The sequence below is a fragment of the Peromyscus californicus genome, unplaced genomic scaffold (genome assembly GCF_007827085.1).
Source record: "Peromyscus californicus insignis strain IS unplaced genomic scaffold, ASM782708v3 Scaffold_4__1_contigs__length_199733344, whole genome shotgun sequence".
NCBI classification, from domain to species: domain Eukaryota; kingdom Metazoa; phylum Chordata; class Mammalia; order Rodentia; family Cricetidae; genus Peromyscus; species Peromyscus californicus.
The window spans coordinates 162992929-163017891 of NW_026294562.1; the positions used below are offsets into that span (position 1 = coordinate 162992929).

The 24963-nt window shown below is 57.0% G+C and overlaps 1 protein-coding gene across 5 annotated transcripts; it reads left to right on the forward strand.

Moving 5' to 3' along the window:
* Positions 1-1702: 1702 nt before the first annotated feature.
* On the forward strand, positions 1703-21553 carry Lmtk3 (lemur tyrosine kinase 3). 5 transcript variants are annotated; one of them, XM_052714446.1, is made up of 16 exons: positions 1703-1847; positions 3515-3627; positions 4405-4538; positions 4757-4907; positions 5347-5423; positions 5866-5984; positions 8801-8888; positions 9158-9306; positions 9986-10070; positions 10152-10273; positions 10348-10497; positions 10798-13235; positions 15808-16202; positions 18354-18489; positions 18838-18975; positions 21409-21553. In XM_052714446.1, the coding sequence occupies exons 2-16, from the start codon at positions 3552-3554 to the stop codon at positions 21423-21425; spliced, it is 4275 nt and encodes a 1424-aa protein (XP_052570406.1). In that variant the 5' UTR covers positions 1703-1847; positions 3515-3551; the 3' UTR covers positions 21426-21553. The 5 variants fall into 5 exon arrangements, with proteins under 5 accessions (XP_052570406.1, XP_052570404.1, XP_052570407.1 ...); XM_052714444.1 differs by having other exon boundaries at positions 1710-1901; XM_052714447.1 differs by lacking the exon at positions 1703-1847 and adding an exon at positions 1949-2143.
* The last annotated feature ends 3410 nt before the right edge of the window (positions 21554-24963 follow it).

The window sequence follows — 24963 nt, forward strand, 5'->3', positions numbered from 1 at the left end:
TTCCTGTACTCCAGCTCTCTACAGCCATTTGGTACTCCCCGGGCTGAGGGCGCACCAGAACCAGTTTCTGCCCCCACTCCCAGCTCAGTATTTTTCAATAGCTCCAGGAGGCTGAGAAACAACCCAAATAAATAAATGCCTTGCACGCACTGCACTCTGTGACATCACTCACTTCCTACTCTCCTGCAGTTTGGAGGTGGCCATACAGCCTCCCACTGACCTCAGGACACGCTGACTCTGCCCCCAGGGTTGTGCCCTCTGACAGCGTACTTTGTCCTGTTTTTTTGCTCACCTCTGTCTCCCCTCTCCTATCTGTGCCTTACCATCACTTCCCAAAGACACTTGCCCTGATTCCTTTCCTTCCCAGACTAATCTTCCTTCTTCTCTCGTCTGGCTTTGTTTGAAGTGTCCTGTCTACTTGTGTGACAGTCGACCTGAGGATTATCACTCTAGGTCTTGTGAAGGAAGGAAGGAAGGAAGGAAGGAAGGAAGGAAGGAAGGAAGGAAGGAAGGAAGAAAGAAAGAAAGAAAGAAAGAAAGAAAGAAAGAAAGAAAGAAAGAAAGTTTAGGGGCTGGGGAAGTACCTCAGTGAGTAAAGTGTTGTCTGCACAAGTATTAGGACCCACATTCAGATCTCAGCACCCACAGAAAAGCTGGGCACTGAGAGCACACTTGTAACTCAGCACAGAGCGCCGCCGACGCGGCAAGCAAAGCCTGGGGGCTTGCTTATCAGCCCATCGGAAACAATGAATTCTGGTTTCAAAAAAGAAGGTGAGGAGCGAGGGAGGAGGAAACCTGAGGTCAGTCTCTGGGCTCCACACTTGCCTGCACAGGGAAGCCACAAAAACGTACACACACTGACCACATCCCTCTAACGAAATTTTATCATAAAGGTAGGAACAAAATATGTCCTAAACACACAGTTGAACGGTGCACAGGTGTGGCCTCAACATACCCAAACGCTTTCAAGTCAGGGCACTGTTTCAACAGTTCTGACGCTCACGGCAGGCACCGGCGGTATTGAGACAGAAAGCTTCCTGGCCCTAGGGTTTGGATACCAAACCTATCCTCAAGAATACCCTTGGCATGTTCTCTGAAGTAAGTGCACTCTTCTGGCTCTACCTTACTTCATTCCGGTAATAATAAATTGTTATATTAATGACATATTATTAAATAATAATTTTTACAAAAAATGTTACTTGGACCACACCTGTAATCCCAGCACTAAGGAGACTGAGGCCAGAGGACTGTGCAAGTTCATGGCCGTCCTGAGTTACAGAGTGAGTTCCAGGAGAGCTTGGGTACACAGTGAGACCCTGTCTCAAAAAAAAGCAAATCCACACAAAACTTGGGTGGATTGAAGAGCTAGGCGGCACAGCCGGCCCCTTCCCGCAGTCCTGACTTCTGGCTCACAGCTGAACTAATCACACTGACGGTGCTGTAATAAACTTAGTTCTTAGTGAACTGAAGAACAAACAGCGACCTCCCGACCTCATCACTGGTGGCAGATGCCCCCAGCCTGCCACCCTCATTCTCATCCCCGCAGGTGGCGCAACCTGAGTCTCCCAGCTGGACTGCATTTCCCAGAAGACTCTGCGCAGGCCAACAACTCCCCATAAGCCTCTCTTCCTTCAGGTCCTGGCTCTCCAGCCAGGGGGCAGCTTTGCGTGCTCACTCCGCGTTCACCCCAATCCCATTCCCTGTACCTTGCTGCTCCTCCACCCACAACGATCCTGCCTCAGTTTCTCCAGTGAGCCCCTGTGAGACCTCCCCTCCTCCCAGTGCCCCCAGGGAGCAGTGCTGCGCGCGCAGCTCCCGTCCAGCCTCACTGAGGGGACGAGTCGCAGGTATTCCTGGACCATGGAGACATCCTCGCCGAGGGCGGCAGTCTGCGCTTCTGGGTGTGTCTGCAGCTCTGTGTGCCGCCGGGTGGGGTGGGACCCCGAGACTGCAGCCTGGCACGTGATGTGTGTGTGTGTGTCTTGTCTGATGTGTCGGTGTCCCTGGTTCCCATCCTTAGCTCTGTCAATGCCCTGTTGTGTACATGGGGCAGGTGACTGGCCCTCTCTGTGCCTCGGTTTCCTTACCTGTACATTGGGCATGAAAAAGCACCTGTCTTGGGGGCTGTTGTGAGGATCGAAAGGTAATACTCCAAACCTCGGAAACGTCTGGCGCAGAATAAATCCTGCTAATAATAAATACATGAAATAAACTACGCTTATGCATCTTTTGTGTGTTGGTGTATGTGACGTGAGGCTACAGTGGGGTAACAAGTCCTTGTAACCACGTCTAAAGAGTGTGTCCGTTCGTGCTGTGTGTTTAGGTAGGTGGTGTGCCTTTGTGTGTAATACTCGTGACTGTACTTTTTGCACAGGGCATGTTTGTGCCCCGTCCTGTGCTTGTGTTTTTGCATAAGCTGCGTGGCTTTGCATGTATGAACTGTATGTTCTCGTGTGCGTATGCGTATGTGATGTGCGTTTGTCTCTGGGGGTGAGCAATGTGCATACCCAGTGCCTGCATACATGCATGTGTTGTTTCTGTATGTTCATGTATGTGACTGACCAGCCTGTGTCTGTGCATGCATGTGTCTTTGGGTGTATGAGCTAGGGATGTCTATGTGCTCTTTGTTGTCTATGCAGAATGTCAGTTTATGACAGCATGCCTCCTCACGTCCCAAAGGGTCTGTGTGGATCTTTGTGATACCTCCTGTGTTTGGAGCTCTGTGGTGTGTGTGTGTGTGTGTGTGTGTGTGTGTGTGTGTGTGTGTGTGTGTGTGTGTGATGCTGGGACATTCCTGTGTGGCTGGGTGAATCTGTACCAACCAGAGGCTGGACTGCCTATGCATTCTCAGTGTAGTCTGTCCCTATGTCTTTGTGTGTGACGTGTCCGTGTCTCCGTCTGCTGATGGCTGTCCACCTTTGTATGTGATGCGCTTGTGAAGGTTCCTGTGACATGTGTCAGCTGTGTGTGGGCTGCGTGGGTTTGATATCTGCATCTTAGCATGTAGCACACGTGTGGGCACCAGTAGTGTGTCACAGTGGTGTCAGGGCCACGCACTGTGGACTCTGCCCCCCCCACCCCCCGCCAAGGGTCTGTTGGTCTCCGTCTCGTCCCTCCTCCCCCTTCCTATTCTCCCCTCCCGCCTGGCAGCCAATGCAACCGGGGACCAGTTGCCATGACAACGCTCCCTCCTCCCTCCTCCCACCCTTCCTCTGACAGGCTCTCTGCTCCCCCAATCCCGATTGTCCTCGGGGGCGGGGCCCTCGCTCTCCCCCCCATCTTCCCCTCCCCCCTACCCCAGCAACCCGGGCTCCCTAGCTCCTCTCCTCCGTCAGCCTCTCCATCCCTTCATCCGTCTGTCCTTTCGAGGAGGGGGAGGGGGGTACCTGAGCCAGTAAGCAGCCCCTCCCTCCCCCTGTCCTGCGTTTCCCGCCCCTCTCCTGGGCTGGGGGAGGCCAGGGTTGAGCGGGTCCCCATGGCTGGGGGCTGAGGGCCCGCCCCCCCTCCTCCCCAGCCGCCGATACCTCCACCTCCCTTCCATCCTGGACAAGATGCCTGCTCCCGGCGCACTCATCCTCCTGGCGGCCGTCTCCGCCTCCGGCTGCCTGGCGTCCCCAGCGCACCCGGGTGAGTATGTCCAGCCGTCCGCGGCCCGCGCCCAACCCCCACCGGGCCAGCCTGGCACCTGTGCGCAGTCCCTGGGGACGAGCGGGTCTGCAGGGTCAGGGAGACCAGCCAAGGCGGGTGGGGAGTGGGCTGCGGACCGAGTGCGTGCATGTGAGCGTGCATGTGAGCTCATGTGCACGCGAGTGCACACGGGGGCGCGGGGAGATGGAAGGCCGCAGCCTTTGGGGGAGAGAGACCCTGTTTCTAAGGGGGACACAGCTCTGGCTTTGCAGAGTCCCCTCCCTCAGGGCTAAGGCTGTGGCTAGAGAATGGGCCTGTGTTCCCAGTGTCTTTAAAAGAAACAGTTCTCAGTCACCTTTCCGACGTGGAGTGGGCAGGGGGTTCAGCTCCGGGTAAAAATCTTGGAGCAACCCGCAATTGGGAGGGGGTCATGAAGCTATCCGCGGCAGCATATTACAAATTCTCAGAGCTCCGGGCCTCACTATTGCTCGTCACTGGAATGTATCCAAATACGGGTTAGGGGATGCATTTGGGGCGAGAGGTGGGGGGTGGGTCCCAGCTTGGGACGAAAAGAGGGACCCCACCCCCAACCACCTGGGAAAGGCTTAAACTACAACTCCCACAAGACATTAGGCCACCCGGCCTCTCTGCCAAGGGGCCCCTGGATGCGGGGCATCATGGGAGTTGTAGTCCAAGACTAGCCCAGGATGGGAGGGGCATGGAGTCCGGTAGCCAGTGTCTTAAAGCCCAGACCCCAGCCCAGCCTTGTGCCCACAGATGGATTTGCTCTGAGCCGAGCCCCTTTGGCTCCGCCCTACGCTGTGGTCCTCATTTCCTGCTCCGGTCTGCTGGCCTTCATCTTCCTCCTTCTGACCTGTCTGTGTTGCAAACGGGGTGATGTTCGTTTCAAGGTGAGGTGCCCTGGGACTAACCTGGGGAGAAAGACCCCAGCCAGCGAAGGGGCTGGAAGTCCCAGAGCACTCCCAAACCTGGGAACTTGGGATCCTCACACCAGCGGCAATGGGGTTGTGGGACAGGTCTGTGAACTGTGGGGAGGCAATTAGGGCAGGACGCTGGCGTCTCAGCACCCCCCTCCCGGTGCTCCCATTCTTCGCCTCTCGCACCCCAGGAGTTTGAGAACCCAGAAGGGGAGGACTGCTCTGGGGAGTACACCCCCCCTGCGGAGGAGACCTCCTCCTCACAGTCGCTGCCTGATGTCTATATTCTGCCGCTGGCAGAGGTCTCCTTGCCAATGCCTGCCCCGCAGCCTGCACACTCAGGTACTGCCCCCTCCACCCCAGGATCCTGTGGTCCCAACACCAAGGGCTTCCTTTCGTGGCTCAGGGAGGGCAGAGGACAGAACCCTAGATTCATGGAAGTAACTTATAGGGAGGCCACACGCACCATCTTGCAGAAAACCACAGATCTGGAGAATCCTGCAGGATGGCCCCAGTGCCATCAGCCTAGATCTCAACCTGGGAAGCCAGCCTATAAGCTGACTAACCAGTCTTGGAGCTAGGGTTGCCAAAGGGAAGGGCTGATTGGATCCTGGATCTCATGGGCAGCCAATGAGGAGGCTGGACCCTGCCACGGAATGTTGGAGACAGCCAATAAAAGGAGACTGCTGTCTACTCTGCTCTCAGACCCCACCCACTGTGGTGGTGTGGGGTATCCTGGCCAGGAGAGGAGCTCAGGGCCTCCCCTCCTGCCCCTCCTCAGACATCAGCACCCCCCTGGGCCTGAGCCGCCAGCACCTCAGCTACCTACAGGAGATTGGCAGCGGCTGGTTTGGGAAGGTGAGGGGTCTGGGTGGGAGGCAGAGGGGGTATCCATACATCTCTGGCCTGTGCTCCTGTTCTATGTCTACCCGCATTTGTCATCTGCTCTTGGCCTCCCCAGCCCCCACGCCCCTCAGCCTGCCCCCCTCCCTCCACCTCTCACCCACTCCCACCCACCTACCCCCACATCTGTCGGTCAGCGCCTCCCTCCTCACTCCATTGACCACTCCGCCTCGCCACCCGGCTCTCCACGCGTCCGTCAGTCTGTCCATCCTTCCATCCGTCCCCGCGTGCATCGGACTCTGGGCCTGTGAGTCTCTCACTCCGTGTCTGGTGGGGGACCAGGGAGGTGGGACATGAAGGGAAGGCCTGGAAGGTGGTTGGGAGTTTGGTGTGTATGGAGCTAGTCTGGGGATGGGCTGGACACAGGTCAGCATTGACTGAAGCACTCCTTGATCAGGTGATCCTGGGGGAGGTTTTCTCCGACTACACGCCAGCTCAGGTGGTGGTGAAGGAGCTCCGGGCCAGCGCAGGGCCCATGGAACAGCGCAAGTTCATCTCAGAGGCTCAGCCCTATAGGTAAGTCCATGGACAGGGCGTCTAAAAACAAAATATCAGGTGGAGGAGGAGATGCTTGGAAGTGGATGGAACCCAGTGTGGTTCCAAACCTGGCTTCCAGTTTCAGATTTCTTCCTGACTGTATGGCTCTGGTGCTAGGATTTCCCTCCTGGAATCTTGGGTCTTCCCTAGAGAGAGCTAGAGACAGCATGGGGAAGGGGGTTCCCAGGCTGCACCTCAGGATCTTCATCCGGTGATAGTTAAGACCATACCCGAGCTATCACTGAAGAGTCAGCCCCACCTCCCTTCCCCACTGCAAGAAAGATCTGTGAGGACCCTGCTCAGGCTTCACGCCATTCTTAACACACAATTGTGCTTGGAGGTAGGAAGGTGTGTGGGGGCTCATTAGAGTCTGGCCCATCCTTGCTCCAAGTCCTCCCATGGCTCCTCCTCAGTGCTCCCAGGGCATGGCTACAGCTCCCTCGAGCCCACAGGCCCTGCATAATCTACTCCTATAATCTCTGGCCTCTGGCCTCAACTCCTCGCCCCTTACCCCCCCCCCCCCCCCCCCCCCCCCCCCCCCCCACTGCAGCTGCTCGTCTGCCCAAGGCCTTTGTTACTGCTCTTCCCTCTGGAGAATACCACTTCTTACCTGCCCATCCCTGGCGCTGACCTGGGGCTTCGTGTTCCTGTTTTAGTCTCAGCCCCAGGCCCCAGGGAAGGAGGGCCTTGCACAGGCATGATGAGCTTTACCTGCAATTGTACTCAGAATGCTGAGGCAGGAGGATTTTACGTAAGCTTGAGGCCAACCTGAGCTACAGAAGGGGACCCTGTCTCAAAAACTGTGTGTTGTTCTTTTGCCTTGATACTTGTATATTGTCTGTCTTTCTCTAGATTGAGGCTCTTTAAATTGAAGCTAAATAAAATGAAATGAGTTCAAAACTCATTCAGCCAGATATGGTTCACCCCTGCAATCAGAACACTTAGGACGCTGAGGCAGGAGGATCTTTAGGAATTTGAGGCCAGCCTGGGCTACAAATAAATAATTTAAATACTCACTTTCTGAGTGACACTTGCCACATTTCGGGTGCACCACAGCTGACCCATGTCAGAAGTATCTGTGGGGCAGACGGCTCAGGGTCCTCTCTGTCTCTGAGCACAAGTGTGAGTTCTGTAAGCCCCCAGGAGATGTTTGCTGATCCAGACCTAGAGCTGAACTGTAGGACCCTACCTATATGAGCAAATCCAAGCTGTTTGACCCTAGGCACGTTCCCTCACCTCTTGAGCCTCTGTTCCCTTCTGGATCACCCTGGTCTTTACTCTGCCCCACAGAGTTGTGGTGACGCTCAGGCTTTCTCTCTCTCCATTGTCCTTGGTCCTTACCTCCTGCCATTTCTCAGGTTCCGGCACATTGGCAGTCACTTTCCACATGCTTTCAACCAAGTGGGATGTTAGCAGTCTCCTAGGAGGGGAGGGGCTGAGGACCCAGCCAAGCTGTGGCTGTAACACAGATACTAGCCCAGCCCCTAGCGCCCAAGTAGCCCTTGCCATCTGTCTGGCCTTGTTAGAGAAGGAACTCACCTGCACTGACCCCACTTGAGGTATCAGGACGTGAAGGCTTTGCGATAATGACTTTCAAAGCCTGAGGAGGCCTGGTTCTGTAGAGCCAGCCGCCTTGCAGAACACTCTGGGAAGCTGGCTAAGGCAAGAGAGAAGGGAGAGTGCTAGGGCTGGGCAGCAGCCAGCAGCCCTCCAGACACAGCTGGGATGGAGGCCGGAAATCAAGTCAAGCATATGTCTAGTGTTGGAATAAAAGCAGCAATAACGGTAGGCCTGGTGGTGTACACCTACCATATATCCCAGCACTCTGAAGGCTGAGGCAGGAGGATTGTGCCCTCCCAGGCAGCTTGGGCTGCTGAGTGAAACCCTATCTCAGATCACAGACTGGCAGGACCCGCCCCTCACCGCGGCCAGCTCCTTCACAGTACGCTGTCCACATGACTTTCTTGGGAGTCAGAGGAAGTAATCAGAGGAGGCAGAGGGACTTCCCTGGGAGACTTGAGAGGGATTCAGACCCAGTGCAAGGGTGAATGAAGAGGCAGTGAAGCCACTTGGGAGACTGTTGAAGCTGGGGCCCAATAGGTGGCAGAGACAAGAATGGGCTGCAGAGACGCTTGGTGGTTAGGAATGTGTGCTGCTCTGTCTGTCAGAGGACCCGAGTTTAGTTCCCAGCACCTAAGTCTAATGGCTCATGAGTGCCTGTAACTCCAGTCCCAGAGGTCTGATGCCCTCTCCTGGCCTTCGTGGGCACCTGCACTCACATGCCCATACCCACACACACACACACACACACACACACACACACACACATAATTCTAAAAAAATAAAAATACGGAAAAAGAAAAAAAGAGTGAAGTTGAGGCCTGGTGGCTCACACCTTTGGTCCCAGCACTTAGGAGGCAGAGACAGATGAATTTCTGTGAGTTTGGGGCCAGCCTGGTCTACATAGTAAGTTTCAGGACAGCCAGGGCTATATAGGGAGACCCAGAGTAAAAAAGAAAGAAATACTGAGCAGAGAGTGTCCCCCATAGAGGTGGGCTGTAAGTGCAAAGGCCTAGAGCTGGTGGTGGGGTAGAGCCTGGCCAGAGAGTGGCTGGAACACCAGGCAGTTTGGGTCTCATGGGACTGCTGGGGAGCCATGGAGAGTTCAACGAGACAACCTGCAGGGGACATGAGCACCCAGGTTAGGTCTAAGGACTGGGACAGGGCTTGGCGAGGTGAGGCGAGGCTCGGCTCGGTGGGATGGACACAGGCTGCTCTCTCTCTGTCCCTTAAAGGAACCTGCAGCACCCCAACGTCCTCCAGTGCCTGGGCGTCTGCGTGGAGACCTTGCCTTTCCTGTTGATTATGGAGTTCTGCCAGCTGGTGAGGGGCTGGGGAAAGGGAGGGCCTGCCGGAGCTGGAAGCCAGCTTTGCCCTGGGACTCGGGGGTCTCAGATTCCTATGGCCGCCTGTGTGTCTGCACTAGCCAGGGATTGAATCCAAGGTATCATGCATGTGTGGCAAGCATCTGACCAACTAAACTGAGGCAGCAGGGGAAAGTGACTTGGAGGGGCTGCCCAAGGAGGGGCAGAGGCTACTTTGTGCTCTCTTCAGATTGTGCTAAACTGCCCTTGTTTCCCCCCCCCCCGCAGGGGGACCTGAAGCGATACCTCCGGGCCCAGCGGCCACCTGAGGGCATGTCCCCCGAACTGCCCCCTCGTGACCTTCGGACACTGCAGAGGATGGGCCTGGAGATTGCCCGGGGACTGGCGCATCTGCATTCCCACAACTACGTGCACAGGTGAGCGAGCTGGATCCACAGCAGGGGACCCAGGGAGGAGCTGAGGAAGAGTGCCAGGGTGCTGAAGTTCTGAAGAAGGTGGAGGGAAGAGAAGGGGATCACGAGGGGGAGGAGCAGCCAAGGAGAGGGAGATTTGGCAAGCGAGCCGGGTGGGGTGGCTCTGGCCTGTAATCCCAGCACTCAGAAGGGTGAGGTAGGAGGATCCCAGCAGGAGTGAGGCCAGCCTTGTCTACATAGCAAGTTCCAGGACAGCCAAGGCTACACGGTGAGACTCTGTCTCAAACGGAAAAAAAAAAAAAGAGAGAGAGAGGAGAGGAGAGGAGGAGAGGGAGGAGTCAGGGGAGGAAGGAGACCGAGAGAGAGGGAAGAAAGACTGAGGTGTCAATAAAGGAGGGAGAGAGTGAGGAGAGAAGGGAGGAAAGCGGGAATTCAGGGGAGGAGGAGCCAGGACAGGAGCAGGAAGAGCCACCGAGGAAGATGAGGTGTCAAGAGAGGAAAGACCCAGAAGAGGAGGAGGAGGAGGAACAGGGCAGGTGGTGTGGTGGTGGAGGAGGAGGAGGAGGAAGGAGTCGGGAGGGGGGGAACGTGCGCCAGAAGAGCAGGGTGAGGAGAGGAGAGGCGCAGCACTGTGGCCGCCCGCGGGCTTTCTCATGCCGCCTCCCCCACCCCTACCCCGCAGCGATCTGGCGCTGCGCAACTGCCTGCTCACTTCAGACCTCACTGTCCGCATCGGAGACTACGGACTGGCGCACAGCAACTACAAGGTGGGCAGTGCGTGTGCGTGTGTCTGTGCGTGTGGCCCGGTCTGTGTCACCTGCTGACCTGCTGACCCCGCCCGCCCCCAGGAAGACTACTACCTGACGCCCGAGCGCCTGTGGGTCCCGCTGCGCTGGGCAGCACCGGAGCTGCTGGGCGAACTGCATGGCAGCTTCGTGCTGGTGGATCAGAGCCGGGAGAGCAACGTCTGGTGAGGCCGCGGGTGGCGCCTGGGGGATGGGGCTCCACGGCCCCCTGACCTCTGACCTCTGACCCCTGACTCAGGTCACTGGGGGTGACGCTTTGGGAGCTATTCGAGTTCGGGGCGCAGCCCTACCGTCACCTATCTGACGAGGAGGTCCTGGCCTTCGTCGTCCGCCAGCAGCACGTCAAGCTGGCCCGGCCCAGGCTCAAACTGCCCTACGCTGACTATTGGTAAGGCACCCGATTCCGGGGTCAAGCTCAGGCCCAAACTTCCTAGCCCAGCCGCCCGTGACCCCATCTCCATCACCTGATGCCTGAAGCAGGGGAGTGGCACGTGGGAACTCTGCCCTACCCTACCAGTCCGTACCTGACTTCACTCCCTCTCCTCCCCCGGCCCCTCCCCTCTCTCTGGGCCTCTGCCTCCCTCTGCCTCCGGGTCTCGGACTTTGTCTCTCTCTCTGTTGGCCTCTGTTCCTCTCCCACTCTCTCTGGAGTTCTGCCCTCCTCACGGTCCCCTCCCTTGTCTCCCAGGTATGACATTCTGCAGTCTTGCTGGCGGCCGCCAGCCCAGCGCCCCTCGGCCTCTGATCTCCAGCTGCAGCTCACTTACCTGCTGTCTGAACGGCCCCCCAGGCCCCCTCCGCCGCCACCCCCTCCCCGAGATGGGCCCTTCCCCTGGCCCTGGCCCCCCTCGCATAGTGCGCCGCGCCCGGGGACCCTGTCCTCTCAGTTCCCGCTTCTGGATGGCTTCCCCGGGGCTGACCCAGATGATGTTCTCACGGTCACTGAGAGCAGCCGCGGCCTCAACCTTGAGTGCCTGTGGGAGAAGGCCCGGCGTGGGGCAGGCCGGGGTGGGGGGGCACCTCCCTGGCAGCCCGCCTCTGCGCCTCCTGCGCCCCACACTAACCCATCCAACCCCTTCTACGAGGCGCTGTCCACGCCCAGCGTGCTGCCGGTCATCAGCGCACGCAGCCCCTCGGTGAGCAGCGAGTACTACATCCGCCTGGAGGAGCATGGTTCTCCACCAGAGCCCCTCTTCCCCAACGACTGGGACCCGCTGGACCCAGGCGTGCCCGGTCCCCAGGCCCCTCAGGCTCCCTCCGAGGTCCCCCAGCTGGTGTCCGAGACCTGGGCCTCCCCCCTCTTCCCTGCGCCCCGACCCTTTCAGGCCCAGTCCTCCGGATCAGGTGGCTTCCTGCTGAGTGGCTGGGACCCCGAGGGCCGGGGCGCTGGAGAGACCTTGGCAGGAGATCCTGCCGAGGTGCTTGGGGAACAGGGTACCGCACCCTGGACGGAGGAGGAGGAAGAAGAGAGCTCCCCAGGCGAGGACAGCAGCAGCCTTGGTGGGGGGCCCAGCCGCCGGGGACCCCTCCCTTGTCCCTTGTGCAGTCGGGAGGGTCCCTGCTCCTGCCTGCCATTGGAGCGGGGGGACGCCGTGGCCGGCTGGGGGGGGCACCCTGCCCTTGGTTGTCCCCACCCCCCAGAGGACGACTCTTCTCTGCGTGCAGAGCGGGGCTCCCTGGCCGACCTGCCCCTGGTCCCCCCCACCTCAGCCCCTTCCGAGTTTTTGGACCCCCTTATGGGGGCCGCAGCGCCCCAGTACCCCGGGCGGGGGCCGCCTCCCGCTCCCCCCCCTCCGCCGCCACCTCCCCGGGCCCCCGCGGAACCGGCCGCGTCCCCCGACCCCCCGTCGGCCCTGGCCAGTCCAGGCTCCGGCCTGTCGTCTCCGGGCCCCAAGCCGGGGGACAGCGGCTACGAGACCGAGACCCCTTTTTCCCCCGAGGGAGCCTTCCCAGGTGGGGGGGCGGCCGAGGAGGAAGGGGTCCCTCGGCCGCGGGCTCCCCCCGAGCCACCCGACCCAGGAGCGCCCCGGCCACCCCCAGACCCGGGTCCCCTCCCACTCCCAGAGTCCCAGGAGAAGCCAACCTTTGTAGTTCAAGTGAGCACCGAGCAGCTGCTGATGTCCTTGCGGGAGGATGTGACAAAGAACCTCCTAGGGGACAAGGGGTCGACACCCGGGGAGACAGGACCCAGGAAGGCGGGGAGAAGCCCCGCGAACAGAGAGAAGGGCCTGGGCCCGAACAGGGACCTGACATCCCTGGGCAGCAGGAAGAAAGTCCCCAGCTGGAGCCTCCCAGTGAACGGGGTGACAGTCTTAGAGAACGGCAAGCCGGGAGCCCCGGACGTGAAGGAGAAGGTGGCGGAGAATGGCCTGGAATCTCCCGAGAGAGGAGAGAGAGCCCTGGTGAATGGGGAGCCGATGTCCCCAGAGGCCGAGGAGAAGGTGCTGGCGAATGGGGTTCTGATGTCCCCAAAGAGCGAGGAGAAGGTGGCAGAGAATGGGGTCCTGAGGCAGCCCAGGAACATGGAGAGGCCGCCAGAGACTGGACCTCGGAGAGCCCCAGGCCCCTGGGAGAAGATGCCCGAGACTGGGGGTCTAGCTCCCGAGACCCTGCTGGATCAAGCCCCTGCGCCTTGCGAGGCAGTCTTGCCCCAGAACGGCTTGGAGACGGCCCCTGGCCAGCTTGGCCCAGTCCCCAAGAACGGGAACCCGGAACCCGGGACCGAGTGGAGAGTCCACGAGACTGGGGGGGCACTGAGAGTCCCCGGGGCTGGGAAGCTGGACCTCGGGAGTGGGGGCCAAGCCCAGGGGGGCGTGGGGATGGCCCCCGCCGCCGGCCCCGCAAGCGGCGTGGACGCAAAGGCCGGATGGGTAGACAGCTCGAGACCACTGCCGCCTCCGCCACAGCCACTGGGGGTCCAGCAGAGGAGGCCGGAGCCAGTGCCCCCGAAATCCAGGCCGGAGGTGGCCCCCGAGGAAGAGCCAGGGGTCCCAGACAGCAGGCTCGGAGGAGACACGGTCCCCAGCGTAGACGAGGACCCCCCCAAGCCGGAGAGGAAGGGCCCCGAGATGCCACGCTTGTTCTTGGACTTGGGACCCCCTCAGGGGAACAGCGAGCAGATCAAAGGTGAGGAGGTGGCCAGGTGCTGGGGTAGAGGAGGTGGGGAGGGAAAACGGAATAGGTCCTGGCACTGTGGACGCCAACCACACAGGAGTCATTGTATCTTGGGCCTAGCCTTGGCTGCGTCCCGTTTGTATTCCTAAGAAGAGGTCTTCACTGCCAAGAATGGATGATAGGAAAGGTCCTATGAAGGGCCTGTCAAGGTCGCTGTGAGGGGCAGGCCTGAGCTATGGACAAATTCTCACCACTGAGCTCTCTGATATAGTGGAGACCTGTCTTTGTTATTTAAGCTTGTGTCGATGGGGTCTCCAAGTCTGGAACCAGGAGATAGCCAGAAACAAGCCAGAGCTGGGGAGAAGAGGTGGGGAAGTGCCATGTCTAGGAGTAGCCACTCCCAAGAAGGCCACAGGTGGTGCCGGATGTGCCACTTTCTCTGGCTAGATCAGTGTTCTGGATGTTCGAACGGTAGTAGCCAGCTCAGAGATCTGGTGCGGCAAGTCAGGGCCGTGTGAGGGCTCCGATAAGCTGGGAGTAACCAAGAGTGATGCCACATGTCTGTAATACCAGCGCTTGGGAGAGGGAAGGGGAAAGGTAGCTGTGAATTGAGGCCAGCCTGAGCTACACAGCAAATTCCAGGCAGCCAGAGATGCATAGTGAGATCCTGTCTCAGACAAAGCAGAAGGGTTGGGAGGATGGCTCAGTTGATAAAACATTTGCCTTGCAAATGTGAGGAACAGATCCTCAAAAGCCACACAAACCAGGTGTGGTGGTGTGCTTGTAATTATATATATATATATTTAAGTAAAAAAAAGTTCTGGGGAAGTGGAGACAGGAGGATCGCTAGAGCTCACTGCTCAGACACTCTGGCTTAATTGGTGAGCTCAAGGCCAGTGAGTGACCCTTTCTCAAAAAGGATGTGGATGTACTGAGGAGGATGCCTGAGGTTGTCCTCTGTCCTACACACACACACACACACACGTACACACACACACACACACACACACACACACACACACACACACACACCTGATGCCTGGAGTTTGATCCGTAGGACTGTGGTTGAAGGAGAGAACTGAGTCCCCCAAGCTGTTCCCTGACCCACCACACACATGTCGTTGTACATGTGTGTCTGCACACATACATAAATACACACACACAGACAGACACACACAAGATTTAAAATTTTTTAATTTAAAAATTTAAAGGAAGCCACACAAACCAGGTGTGGTGGTGTGCTTGTAAATATATATATAAACTAAGGGGTCTCTCTAATATGTCAGGCCATGGGTTGCCCGTGGCTGGACTCCAGGGGCCTCAGGCCTTCCCTGGCCCACCCTGGTGGGCAAGTGTTCGGGAGCCACTGAGAGTCTAGGAGCAGAAAGATGAGGTACATAGTGGCACCTCAAGAGAGATGGAACCCACCCAAGTTCCTGAAACAATATGGAGTATACTGCCCTATTCCGGTTCTGCACTGGCACCCCACCCATGTGTCTAGAAAGACATCAGGGTCACATGACACTATTGGGTGAACTAAAATGTCTCAGAGGGTCTGGGTTGGCTTAGAGCTGCTGAGTAAAAAGAGGCTAAGAATGGCTTACTGTTTTCCACCCAGGGAACTCCTATTCATCCTTAAAATCCCACACAAACGTCCCCTTCCCTGGGAAGCCTTTATGACTGCTAAAGGCTGTCACTCCAACCTTATTGTTCATACCCACCACTCTTGACAGTACTGTGGCTGTAACACAATGCTCATCCCGCTATCCTGAGAGGGTACTTTCTGAGCAAAAGTGAAGGAGAGGGGGTTAGGAGTTGAGTGGATGGCAGGGGAAGGGTGGAGGTGGGCGGAGGTGGGCACTAGCTTGGCACAGGTCAGTGAAACAGGAATGTGGGAGGCAGCCTCACCTATACTGTCCTTAGTGCCTACACCCTCCACAGTGCCTGCAGATGCTTTTCTTATGCACTGATGGAGGAACAGTAGCCCAGAGAGGTGGATGTGCTTGTCAAGGGACACAATGAAAGAGTGACATAGGACCAACCGGGTGGAAAGTGGTCTTGGGGACCTTTGTGGCAGAGAAAGTGCTGGGAGGTGGCAACCAAGCCAGGCAGGGAAGAACTTCCCTTCTGCAGGGGACATTGGTTCATTAACCCCAGGGACTGTGAGCATTTCTCTGTGCACAGACCAAAAGTCGAGTGAGCTGTTCTGAGGCCAGGTACACTAAGCAAGGCTGCACTGCTGCGCTAGGCAGGAGGGTGTGGCCAGAGCAGGTGTATCTGGCTCCTAGAGGTGACTCAGGTCTGGGGGCCCCCAGAGCTGAAGAACGGGCAGGACTCAGTCCCGGGCAGTGGTAATGTCATATACAAATGTTGAGAGGGGGCAAGAATAGGGAGTCCTGACTGAGGTGGGGACAGACTGCAGAGATCAAGGGGGCCCAGGTGCTGTGGGAGAAACCTGTTGCTCTGGGTGCTGAGATCATGCACTGCAGTGGTGTGGGGGGGGTGTCTTACTCTGCACACAGAGAGACCCTCCAAGCCCCCCCCCCGCCCCCAGCACACAGCTCACCTGTCTCTCCCCTTGCAGCCAAACTCTCCCGGCTCTCGCTGGCGCTCCCCCCGCTCACGCTCACCCCGTTCCCGGGCCCGGGCCCGCGGCGGCCACCTTGGGAGGGCGCGGACGCAGGGGCGGCTGGCGGGGAGGCCGGCGGGGCGGGGGCGCCGGGGCCAGCGGAGGAGGACGGGGAGGACGAGGACGAGGAGGACGAGGACGAGGAGGCAGCGGGCTCTCGGGGCCCCGGGAGGACGCGGGAAGCCCCAGTGCCCGTCGTGGTGAGCTACGCCGACGCGGACACGGCCCGCCCGCTGCGGGGGCTGCTCAAGTCTCCACGCGCGGCCGACGAACCCGAGGACAGCGAGCTGGAGAGGAAGCGCAAGATGGTCTCCTTCCACGGGGACGTGACCGTCTACCTCTTCGACCAGGTGAGCGGGGCCTGAGGGTACCGCAGCAGGACGGGAGGGAGGTGGACCCCCTGGTGGTCTGGTGAATGGGCCGGGGATAGAGGGAGATGCACCTTTCCCTTTCCAGTGTCCAGGGATGCCAGTTAGTGGGTGGAGCCCCGGGGGGAGGTGGAAGCAAGTGGGCGGGGCCTGGGGGCCTGGGCCGAGCCTAGCAGGGGTAGGACCAGGAATGGGGTAGGGGTTTGCGATCTAGGAGTGACCTGAGGAGTGTTGGTGGGTCTAGAAGGCTGTCAGGAAGCAGCCTAGAGAGGCTGGGGAAACAAATAGAGATTATTAAAGACTGAAGAGAATGGGGGCGGGGCCCGGATCCACTGAGGGCGGAGCCTAGTGCTTTGAGGCCTGGTTTGTCGATAACAGCTTGAATGTCTGTGGAGTTGACTCTAATTTAATTTTTAATAGTGTATGTCTGTGTATATTCATGAGTGCAGGTGCCTCCAAAGGTTATAAGCTTAGAGTGCCCTGGGTGGCCCAGTCAGTGGGTGGAGCCCGGAGGCAGGTGTCCAATGTGGGTCATTTAGAAAAGCTTCTCCAGCCCCTTGGGACTGGGCTTTAAATGGAGCGGATCTTATCACGTGGAAGATGGAGCGGGCTTGGTTTGGTCACCCAGGTTTGTAGTCCCTGCTTTCAGAAGGCAGAGGCAAGACAATCTCTAGGTTTTTTGTTTGTTTTTGAAACAGGGTTGTGTGTGTGTGTGTGTGTGTGTGTGTGTGTGTGTGTGTGTGTGTGTGTGGCCTTGGCTGTCTTGGAACTAGCCTTGTAAACCAGGCTGGCCTCGAACTCACAGAGATCTTCCTGCCTCAGCCTCCAGAATGCATGCGCCATCCCCCCACCCCCACCCCACCACACGCCCCCTGGGGACAATCTCTAGTTAAAGGCCAGCCTGATCTGCATAGAGAGTTGCAGCCAGGGCTACATATCAAAACTCTGGCCGGGCGGTGGTGGCGCACGCCTTTAATCCCAGCACTCGGGAGGCAGAGCCAGGCGGATCTCTGTGAGTTCGAGGCCAGCCTGGGCTACCAAGTGAGTTCCAGGAAAGGCGCAAAGCTACACAGAGAAACCCTGTCTCGAAAAACCAAAAAAAAAAAAAAAAAAAAACTCTGTCTCGGCCGGGCGGTGGTGGCACACGCCTTTAATCCCAGCACTCGGAGGCAGAGGCAGGCGGATCTCTGTGAGTTCGAGGCCAGCCTGGGCTACAGAGTGAGTTCCAGGAAAGGCTCCAAAACTACACAGAGAAACCCTATCTCGAAAAACCAAAAAAAAAAAAAAAAAAAAAAAAAAACAAAACCAAAAAAAAAAACAAAAAACAACTCTTTCTCAAACAAACAAATGAACAAACATACTAAAAAACAAAGTAACCTGGACCTGACATCTTGATGCTGTTGAAAAGAAAACAGGAGGTCTTACAGACTGAGACTGTCTGAGGCCAGGTTGTGAGGCAGTTGAGAACAGGGTCAGGCACTGGGTTCAGGGACCTGGGATGCCAAAGTGGAACTTTAATTTAATTTAATTTTTGAGACAGGGTTTCTCTGAAGCCTTGGGTGTCTGAGAACTCACTGGGTAGACCAGGCTGGCCTAGAACTCAGGGATCCACCTGCCTCCGTCTCCCGAATGCTGGGACTAAAGGCAAGCACCACCTTGCCTGGCTCAAAGTGGGATTTTGAGAGTTTGAGTGGGGGCTGGGGTCATTGTCTTAGTGTGCTCAGTTGGGGTTAGAGATGGAGAGGGTCACAGGGGCAGGTTGTTAGTTCTGAGACACAGGTTTGGATCTCTGCAACCCAGATCTTGGAGTTGGTGGCATGGGGTTTAGAGCAGCGTCTTGGGTTAAGGACTCTGAGTGCAGCGGGCTGAATTTAGAAGCAGGAGGGAATTCCTGAGCTGGGTGAGGCTTCACAGTCAGGTAAGGAACGTAGACCAGGGTGAGAGTAAGGCCGGTCAGAAGCTTCGAAGGCAGATGAAGGTTACACCCACTTCGCCACACAATACGATGTCAGTAATTACAGGCTGGGGTGCCAAAAGCCCCAGCAATATCTTTGGATTTTATTGCTCCTTGGAGATGCGGTGGTTGGGATGAGACAATTCGTTCCCTATCCTTTCCTTCCCTTGCTTTCACAGGAGACTCCAACCAACGAGTTGAGCGTACAGGGCACCCCCGAGGGGGACACGGACCCATCAACGCCCCCAGCGCCCCCGACGCCTCCCCACCCCACCACCCCAGGAGATGGGTTTCCCAGCAACGACAGCGGCTTTGGTGAGGGGCGGAGCCCACGGCTCGGGCCGCGGAAGGGCGGGGCTTGGGAAGGGAGGGAGAGGCCTTGTTATGCAATGGGCGTGTCTTGTAAAGGGGGCGGGGCTAGGAAGGGACCAGGCAGAAAAGGATAGAGCCGGGAGTCTGTCCAGCCTGCGAGGCCGGAGAGGGAGGGTCCTGGGAGGAGCTCAGGAAGGCAGGGCCTTGTAGAGGTGGGCAGGAGGGGTAGGGGGAGAGGTGGGGTATCTGAAGTGGGAGGGGCTGGGCCTTGCTGGAGGGTGGGGCTAAAGTCAGCCTTGTGCTGGTCTTCGAGACTGGTGTGTCTCTAAGGCTGGTCCACTCTCTCCTTAGGCGGCAGTTTCGAGTGGGCGGAGGATTTCCCCCTCCTCCCCCCGCCCGGGCCCCCCCTGTGCTTCTCCCGCTTCTCCGTCTCACCTGCGCTGGAGACCCCGGGGCCTCCCGCCCGGGCTCCCGACGCCCGGCCCGCAGGTACAGTGCTTCCAGCTGGACCCTGCCCCACCCCTCCCCAACCTCCCCTCCCTTACCTTGCCTATCTCATTAATTTTCCTGCCTCTCTCTTTTCCGTCCCACCACCCAGTCACCCTGACACCTCTCATCTCAGACCAGTTGGTCCCATTCACAGCCTTGGACAGTTACATCAGTCTCTTAGCTTCAGTTTCTTCTTACTCAAGGATCCCCACGTGCGCACTCTCCTGCTTGCCCATCTCTTCCATTTCTGGGTTCAGACACCTTGCTGGATCTCCATCTCCTCTCCAAGGGCACTTAAAGCCCGCAGAGGATATGGCAGAGCCCAGAGACAGGAGTCACATTGCAACCCGCTCAATCCCCACTGCGAGCCTTAGAGCGGATTCTAGTCCCATCATTTTACGGAAAGGAGAACTGAGGCACTTAGAAGAGTGTAGAGCCGGACTTTCTCTCCAGGCTGGCCCCGAGTGCTGCCCTCTCGTGGTTAGCATCTGCTGCGTCCTTGTGCTCTTGGAGGCACTACGTTCTCCCCCTACTGGCCATCATGTTGAACGCCCAGCATTGGCCCTGACTTTTAGGGGTGTAATGTGGGCCAGTCAGTGCCCTCTCTGCCCCCATAGAATGGGCATGATAGTGGATCATGCTCCCGAGTATTATGAGGGTATAAATGGCTTAATCTCCCTGGTGGGCGTGCAGACTGGAGATTGTGTGATGGATGGTGTTACTGACCCAGAGCTGTGAAGAGCTTAGACAGGCCAGGGTGCCTGGAGCTCCTGATGGTGCGGAGTCAAAGTGAGGTGAAGGGATGGGACAGATTATTTTTTTAATGATTTATTTATTTTTATATGCACTGGTGTTTTGCTTACATGTATGTCTGTATCGGTATAGGGTACTACTCCAGAATTGAAATTACAGACAGCTGTGAGCTGCCATGTGGGTGCTGGGAATTGAACCCGGGTACTCTGGAAGAGCAGCCAGTGCTCTTAACCACTGAGCCATCTCACCAGTCTCGGGATGGGACAGATTATAAGTGACTTGGGGGGCCTGGTGTGGTGCATGCCTTTAATCCCAGCCCTTGGGAGGCAGAGGCAGATGGATCTCTGAGTTCGAGGCCACCCTGGTCTACAGAGCAAGTTCCAGGACAGTCAGGGCTACACAGAGAAACCCTGTCTCAAAAAAACCAAAATATATAACAATAATAGTAATAATAAATAAATAAATAAATAAATAAATAAATAAATAAATAAAGGACTTGGAGGAACTTTGCCCAGAGGATGCTAGCGAACCACAAGGCAAGGGAGGGGCTGTGGCGTGAGGATGGAAGAAAATAGAGGCTAGGTGACTGGGGAGAGGATGGGAAAGAGTCTAGGGAGGAGAGGCTAGTGAGCACGCCAGGCACAGGGAGAGAGGAGGGGGCAGGGCAGAGTCAAGGGAAAGACAGGATTGGGGCTGCATCCCCCCAAGTCACCCCAAATATTACTTCCTGACACCTCCATCTCAAGACCCCCAGGAACACAGGGCAGGGTGGGGTCCAGGGTGTGGGGACACTAGTCAGATAGTGAGTCAGGGCCCAGGCTGGCAGGATGACCTCACTCTTAGTCACCACGAGTGGAGATGGAGGACCCAGTGGTATGAAGCCCCAAATCCTTGCCTGCTATCACAGATACTCCCGTCAGGCATGGGTGGAGAAGCTGCTAAGCATGTCTGTCTCCCCGGACCACTGCAGGTGCCCCGGGCACTCCTGTGCACTCCATCTTTACACCAGGTCCTGAGTGAGGAACTCGTCCCAAGTACTTTGAAAAGGAGGGGGAACCATGCTTTCCACTCAAGGAGGAAATGGGCTCTGGTGCCTCACCTTGGCCAGGCCCCCAGGTGTCAGCACAAAAGTGTGAAGGAGGGGATGACCCCTTGCCCCACTGGCCCTAGTTAGTGTTCGAGATCCAGGAATGAGTCAGGCTGTCGTGTTGGGGAGGCTGGAGGATGGTCCTGCAAAACCATCTTGTTGGTGAAGGTACTGCGTGACAGACTGGTCCCATACTCCCATGCAGTGGAGGCACAGGCAGACACGAGGTTCTTCCACAATAACTGGGATGAGATACATTAATACTCAATAGTGGAATACCTGAGGAAAAATCGAGGAAGCAAATGATAGCCCAGGATGTCCAGGGGTGATAAGATGATTCAGAATGGTTGTGAAAGGCCTCGAAAGGGGGCCTGAACTACCTGGGAAGAGCATTTTAGACCCTGGGGTAGAATGGTACCTGGAACATTTGAGGCCAGTGTGACTGGAGCAGAGGAATGGATGAGGTCAGAGGATGGGGTGGGCATGGTGCCGCTCCTGGGCCTTCACCTTGAATGAGTTGGAAGCCAGAAGCCTGTCTCCCCTGACTCCATCTCTCCTGATTCCCACCCTTTCTCTACTCTCTTTATCCCCAGGCCCCGTGGAGAACTGACTCCCCAAAGACCCAGCCCCTTTGCACCCCAAGAAGAGGGTTTGCGAGCAGAATCTTGTGTGGACGATGGAGCCATTGCCCCCGACACTGACACAGCCTCTGGGGAGGCGCCTGAGGCTGCACCCTCCCCCTCCTCCACCATGTGCCAAACAGGAGGCCCAGGCCCTCCACCCAGCCCCCCAGATGGATCCCCTGACCCCCCTGACCCCCTCGGAGCCACATGAGGCAGGAAGCCTCATCGCTGGATAGCCACACTTCTTGGGACTGAACTGAACTCTTTTGGGCCCAGAGCCCCTGGCACAGCGGAGGTCCCTCCTGACCCACTCTTGGCCTCATGAGGGCCACTGGCTTCAGGAACCTGGGCCCCCATCTTGCGTCTCCCCTCACCCCCAGCCTGGCCCCTGGAGGGGCCTCTGATTCAAACCTTCGCGTGACATTTTCACATTATTTAAAAAAGACAAAAAACAACTTTTTGGAGGAAAATGGGGCCTGTGTGTGTTTGGGGAGGTGGGAGGGAGGTGCCAGTAGACACGGCATGGGTCACTGTCCTTTCCTCCTGGCCCCAAGGCAAGGTGCCCATGCAGCGGTGGGCTTGCCCGCCTCTCCCTCCCTGCTCTGGTTCTGTTCCTTAGAGCCTCTGACATTGGTGGCAGCTTCAACTTACCCTTCCATGTTCCACAAGGAGTCAGTGATGGCTTGGGACCAGACAATTGTGGTGGTGACCATGTTCCTGCAGGGTCTAGAAGCTGTCCCAGGGCCAGGCCAGGTACTGGTGGTAGGCAGGCGCTCAGAACTGATCTGCTAGCCACTGCCTGGCCTGCCTGCCCACATTGGCCTGTCTCCCTTCCTCCTGTGGATGCCTGTTCTTTAGCCTCTCTGTGGCTAGGCTTTCAGTCTCTGGACTAGGGTCCCTTGTCCCCCACACTTGGGACCATATTTATTGGTACATGAAGCGAGTGAATTTGCATGGTGGAAGAAGCAGAGCAAGGGGTGGGTTTGAGTACGATGGTATACTCTGCTTTATAAGTTAAGGTGACAGGACATGCGTCAAGGAAAACCCTACAGCAGGCAGGGTTCACCCTCCTCACCACTGACGTGATCTAGAGGCATGCCAGCCCAGGTTGGGGTGAGTCATGGTAGTAGGGTGGGCCAGGCCTTGAGGTCCTAGTTCAAAAAATGAGGGTTACAGGCCTGATGCCAAGTCTGAGAAAGGGCAAGGGCAGGTTTACGAGGGCCAGGTTTATTTATTTTGGGGTGTGTGTGTAGAGAGGTGATGGGGAGAGACTGACTCTGTGGCCCTGGTTGTCCTAGAACTCACTCTGTAGACCAGGCTGGCCTCCAACTTAGGGGTCAGCCTGCTTCTGCTGAGATTAAAGGCACCAGTCACTTATACCTGGCAAAGGCCAGGAGTTTCAGGTCTGAGGGGAAAGGGCTATGTCCTGAACTGGTGTGTGTGGTGGGGGAGCATGGCCAGGACCTTCGCGTCTCAGTGTGAATGAAGAGGACCAGAACTGGTGTCGAAAGGCAGAGTGACCCAAGGTCTGAGAGGCTAATGTCCTACCAGTTCCAGGGAGCAGGGCTCCAGTCCCAATTCCCTAGTCTGAGGGAGGAGGGCTGGGGCCAGGACCGCATCTGAGGGTCTGACCCTGTCTGAGGGAGGAACCTGAGATCAGGATGCCTGGTCTGAAGGAGGGGTATACTTTCTCTGGCACTCTCCACAAACTCATATTCAGTATCTTCAACCACAGAACCTTACTGCTTCACAGTTTTGGAGGCTACAAGACCAAGCCCAAGGCCATCAGTATTTTGGAAACTCTTCCGTGGTTTTGCCAGCCTGGCCTCAGGTAACCATTGGCACTCGTTTGTGCTTTATTTACGGCGCCCTCTGTGGCCTTGTGTCCAAACACCCACTTTGGGGGGACTTTTTGTGTGTGTGTGTGGGTATGTTGGTGGGTACTGGGGGAGGTGTGGTCTCTTACAACTCAGCCTGGCTTTGAACACTTCCTCTTGCCTCAGCCTGCCTCTGCCGACACCTGAGCTCCCCATGCTTGGCCCTCAGGACAGTTTGAAGCATTTTGCTATCTGACTTGAATAGTTGGGCCAACATTCCCTATAGCTCCTTGGTCAGGCACTGCCAATCATCCCAGCCCTGGGCCCACCATGGTGGCTCCTCCATACTCTCTCCTGCTCCAGTCACTGGGTCATGGGGACTGGACGTCTTTCCACTCTCCCCTCTACTCGCTCTCAGATCACCCTGACCACGTCAAACACACTAGACTCCTGCCTCATGACTTAGCTTCCCATAGTCAGGCCTGCATAACCTGCTCTTACCCCACAGAGCCACACCAGTTCCACACCAGTCCCCATTTGCCAGACAATGGAACCTGTGGTGAGGATGCCCTACCGCTAGTGTTTTCCTGTGTCCCCATGTCCTTGTCACTTTGTGAGAGTACACCATCCAGCTCAGAGCCACCCCTTTCCCACCAATCCAAACTCTACCCATCTATGCCAAGCAAATCTGGTCCCAAGGTGAGAGAGACCAGGGACCTAAGTTCAGAGCCCTTCACAGCTGGGAAACTGGGACCCATATCCCACATGGTGCCTCTCTGCTGCCCAGTCACCATTCCTTGTCCTAAGTCCTGAGTTCAACCCATGGAAGCAGACACCGTGGGTCACAGGGTGGTTAAGAACCTTTGAAACAAGACTCATTGCCCAGTGTTTCCTGGTTCTTTGGGTGATGCTGGAAATTCCGTTTTATTTGGGACTCTCCATTTCACAACTGGCCCTGGGGAGGAAGTAGTTCATGCCTCTTTTCCAACTTCAAGGTAAACTCCAGAAAAACTTTAATAGCTAGGAGACAAGACTGCCTTTGTCTACTGACATGCAGCCTGAGCCACAGAGCCCACCTAGAATATAATCTGGATACTGGTACCTTCCCTAGATCAGTGCTGTTGGGCAGACACCCACAGGCACCTATACCAAGGGAAGGCAAGACACAAACCCCCAAGAGCGGTTTGCAGATCCAATATACACCTTCTGGAATCTCAGTTCCCAGAAGGCCACAGGGTAGCATCCTTCCTTCCCAGTCAGGCCTGCATGCTAAAGCATGCTGGGAGTGGCAATTCCTCTAGAAATACCACTTCAGGTCTGACAAGGTAGCTAGCAGTCTCTAATGCCAGAACTGGGAGGATGAGGCAGGATTCACAGTTTAAGCTCACCACGGGACAGGAAAACAAAAATGCAAACTTCTTGGCTCCAAAGGTGGGCAGCAGGCACTGGGTCTTTGTTCTCTGGAGTCACTATTCCAGCAGACGCACAAGAGGACAGGACCAGTCAGGGACTTAGCATTACCACCCTCACTAAGATTCCCTCCAGTCAGGGCACACATGCCCAGACCTTCTGACAAAAACCCACCTCCAAGGCCATCCATGCACCTCATGGTACCACTGTGCCCTCTCCAGCCCACACTGGAGCTCTCCAAGGACAGCACAGCCAGTTCCTTTTGTCCCACACAGGGTCTTCTCTGGACTTCTTCCCT

Coding starts and splice junctions, on each gene's coding strand:
- Lmtk3 (XM_052714444.1), top strand. CDS start 1,861: ATGGAGACATCCTCGCCGAGGGCGGCAGTCTGCGCTTCTGG. Junction 10,498..10,797: donor CTGCCCTACGCTGACTATTG/GTAAGGCACCCG, acceptor CTTGTCTCCCAG/GTATGACATTCTGCAGTCTT. Junction 13,236..15,807: donor GAACAGCGAGCAGATCAAAG/GTGAGGAGGTGG, acceptor CTCCCCTTGCAG/CCAAACTCTCCCGGCTCTCG.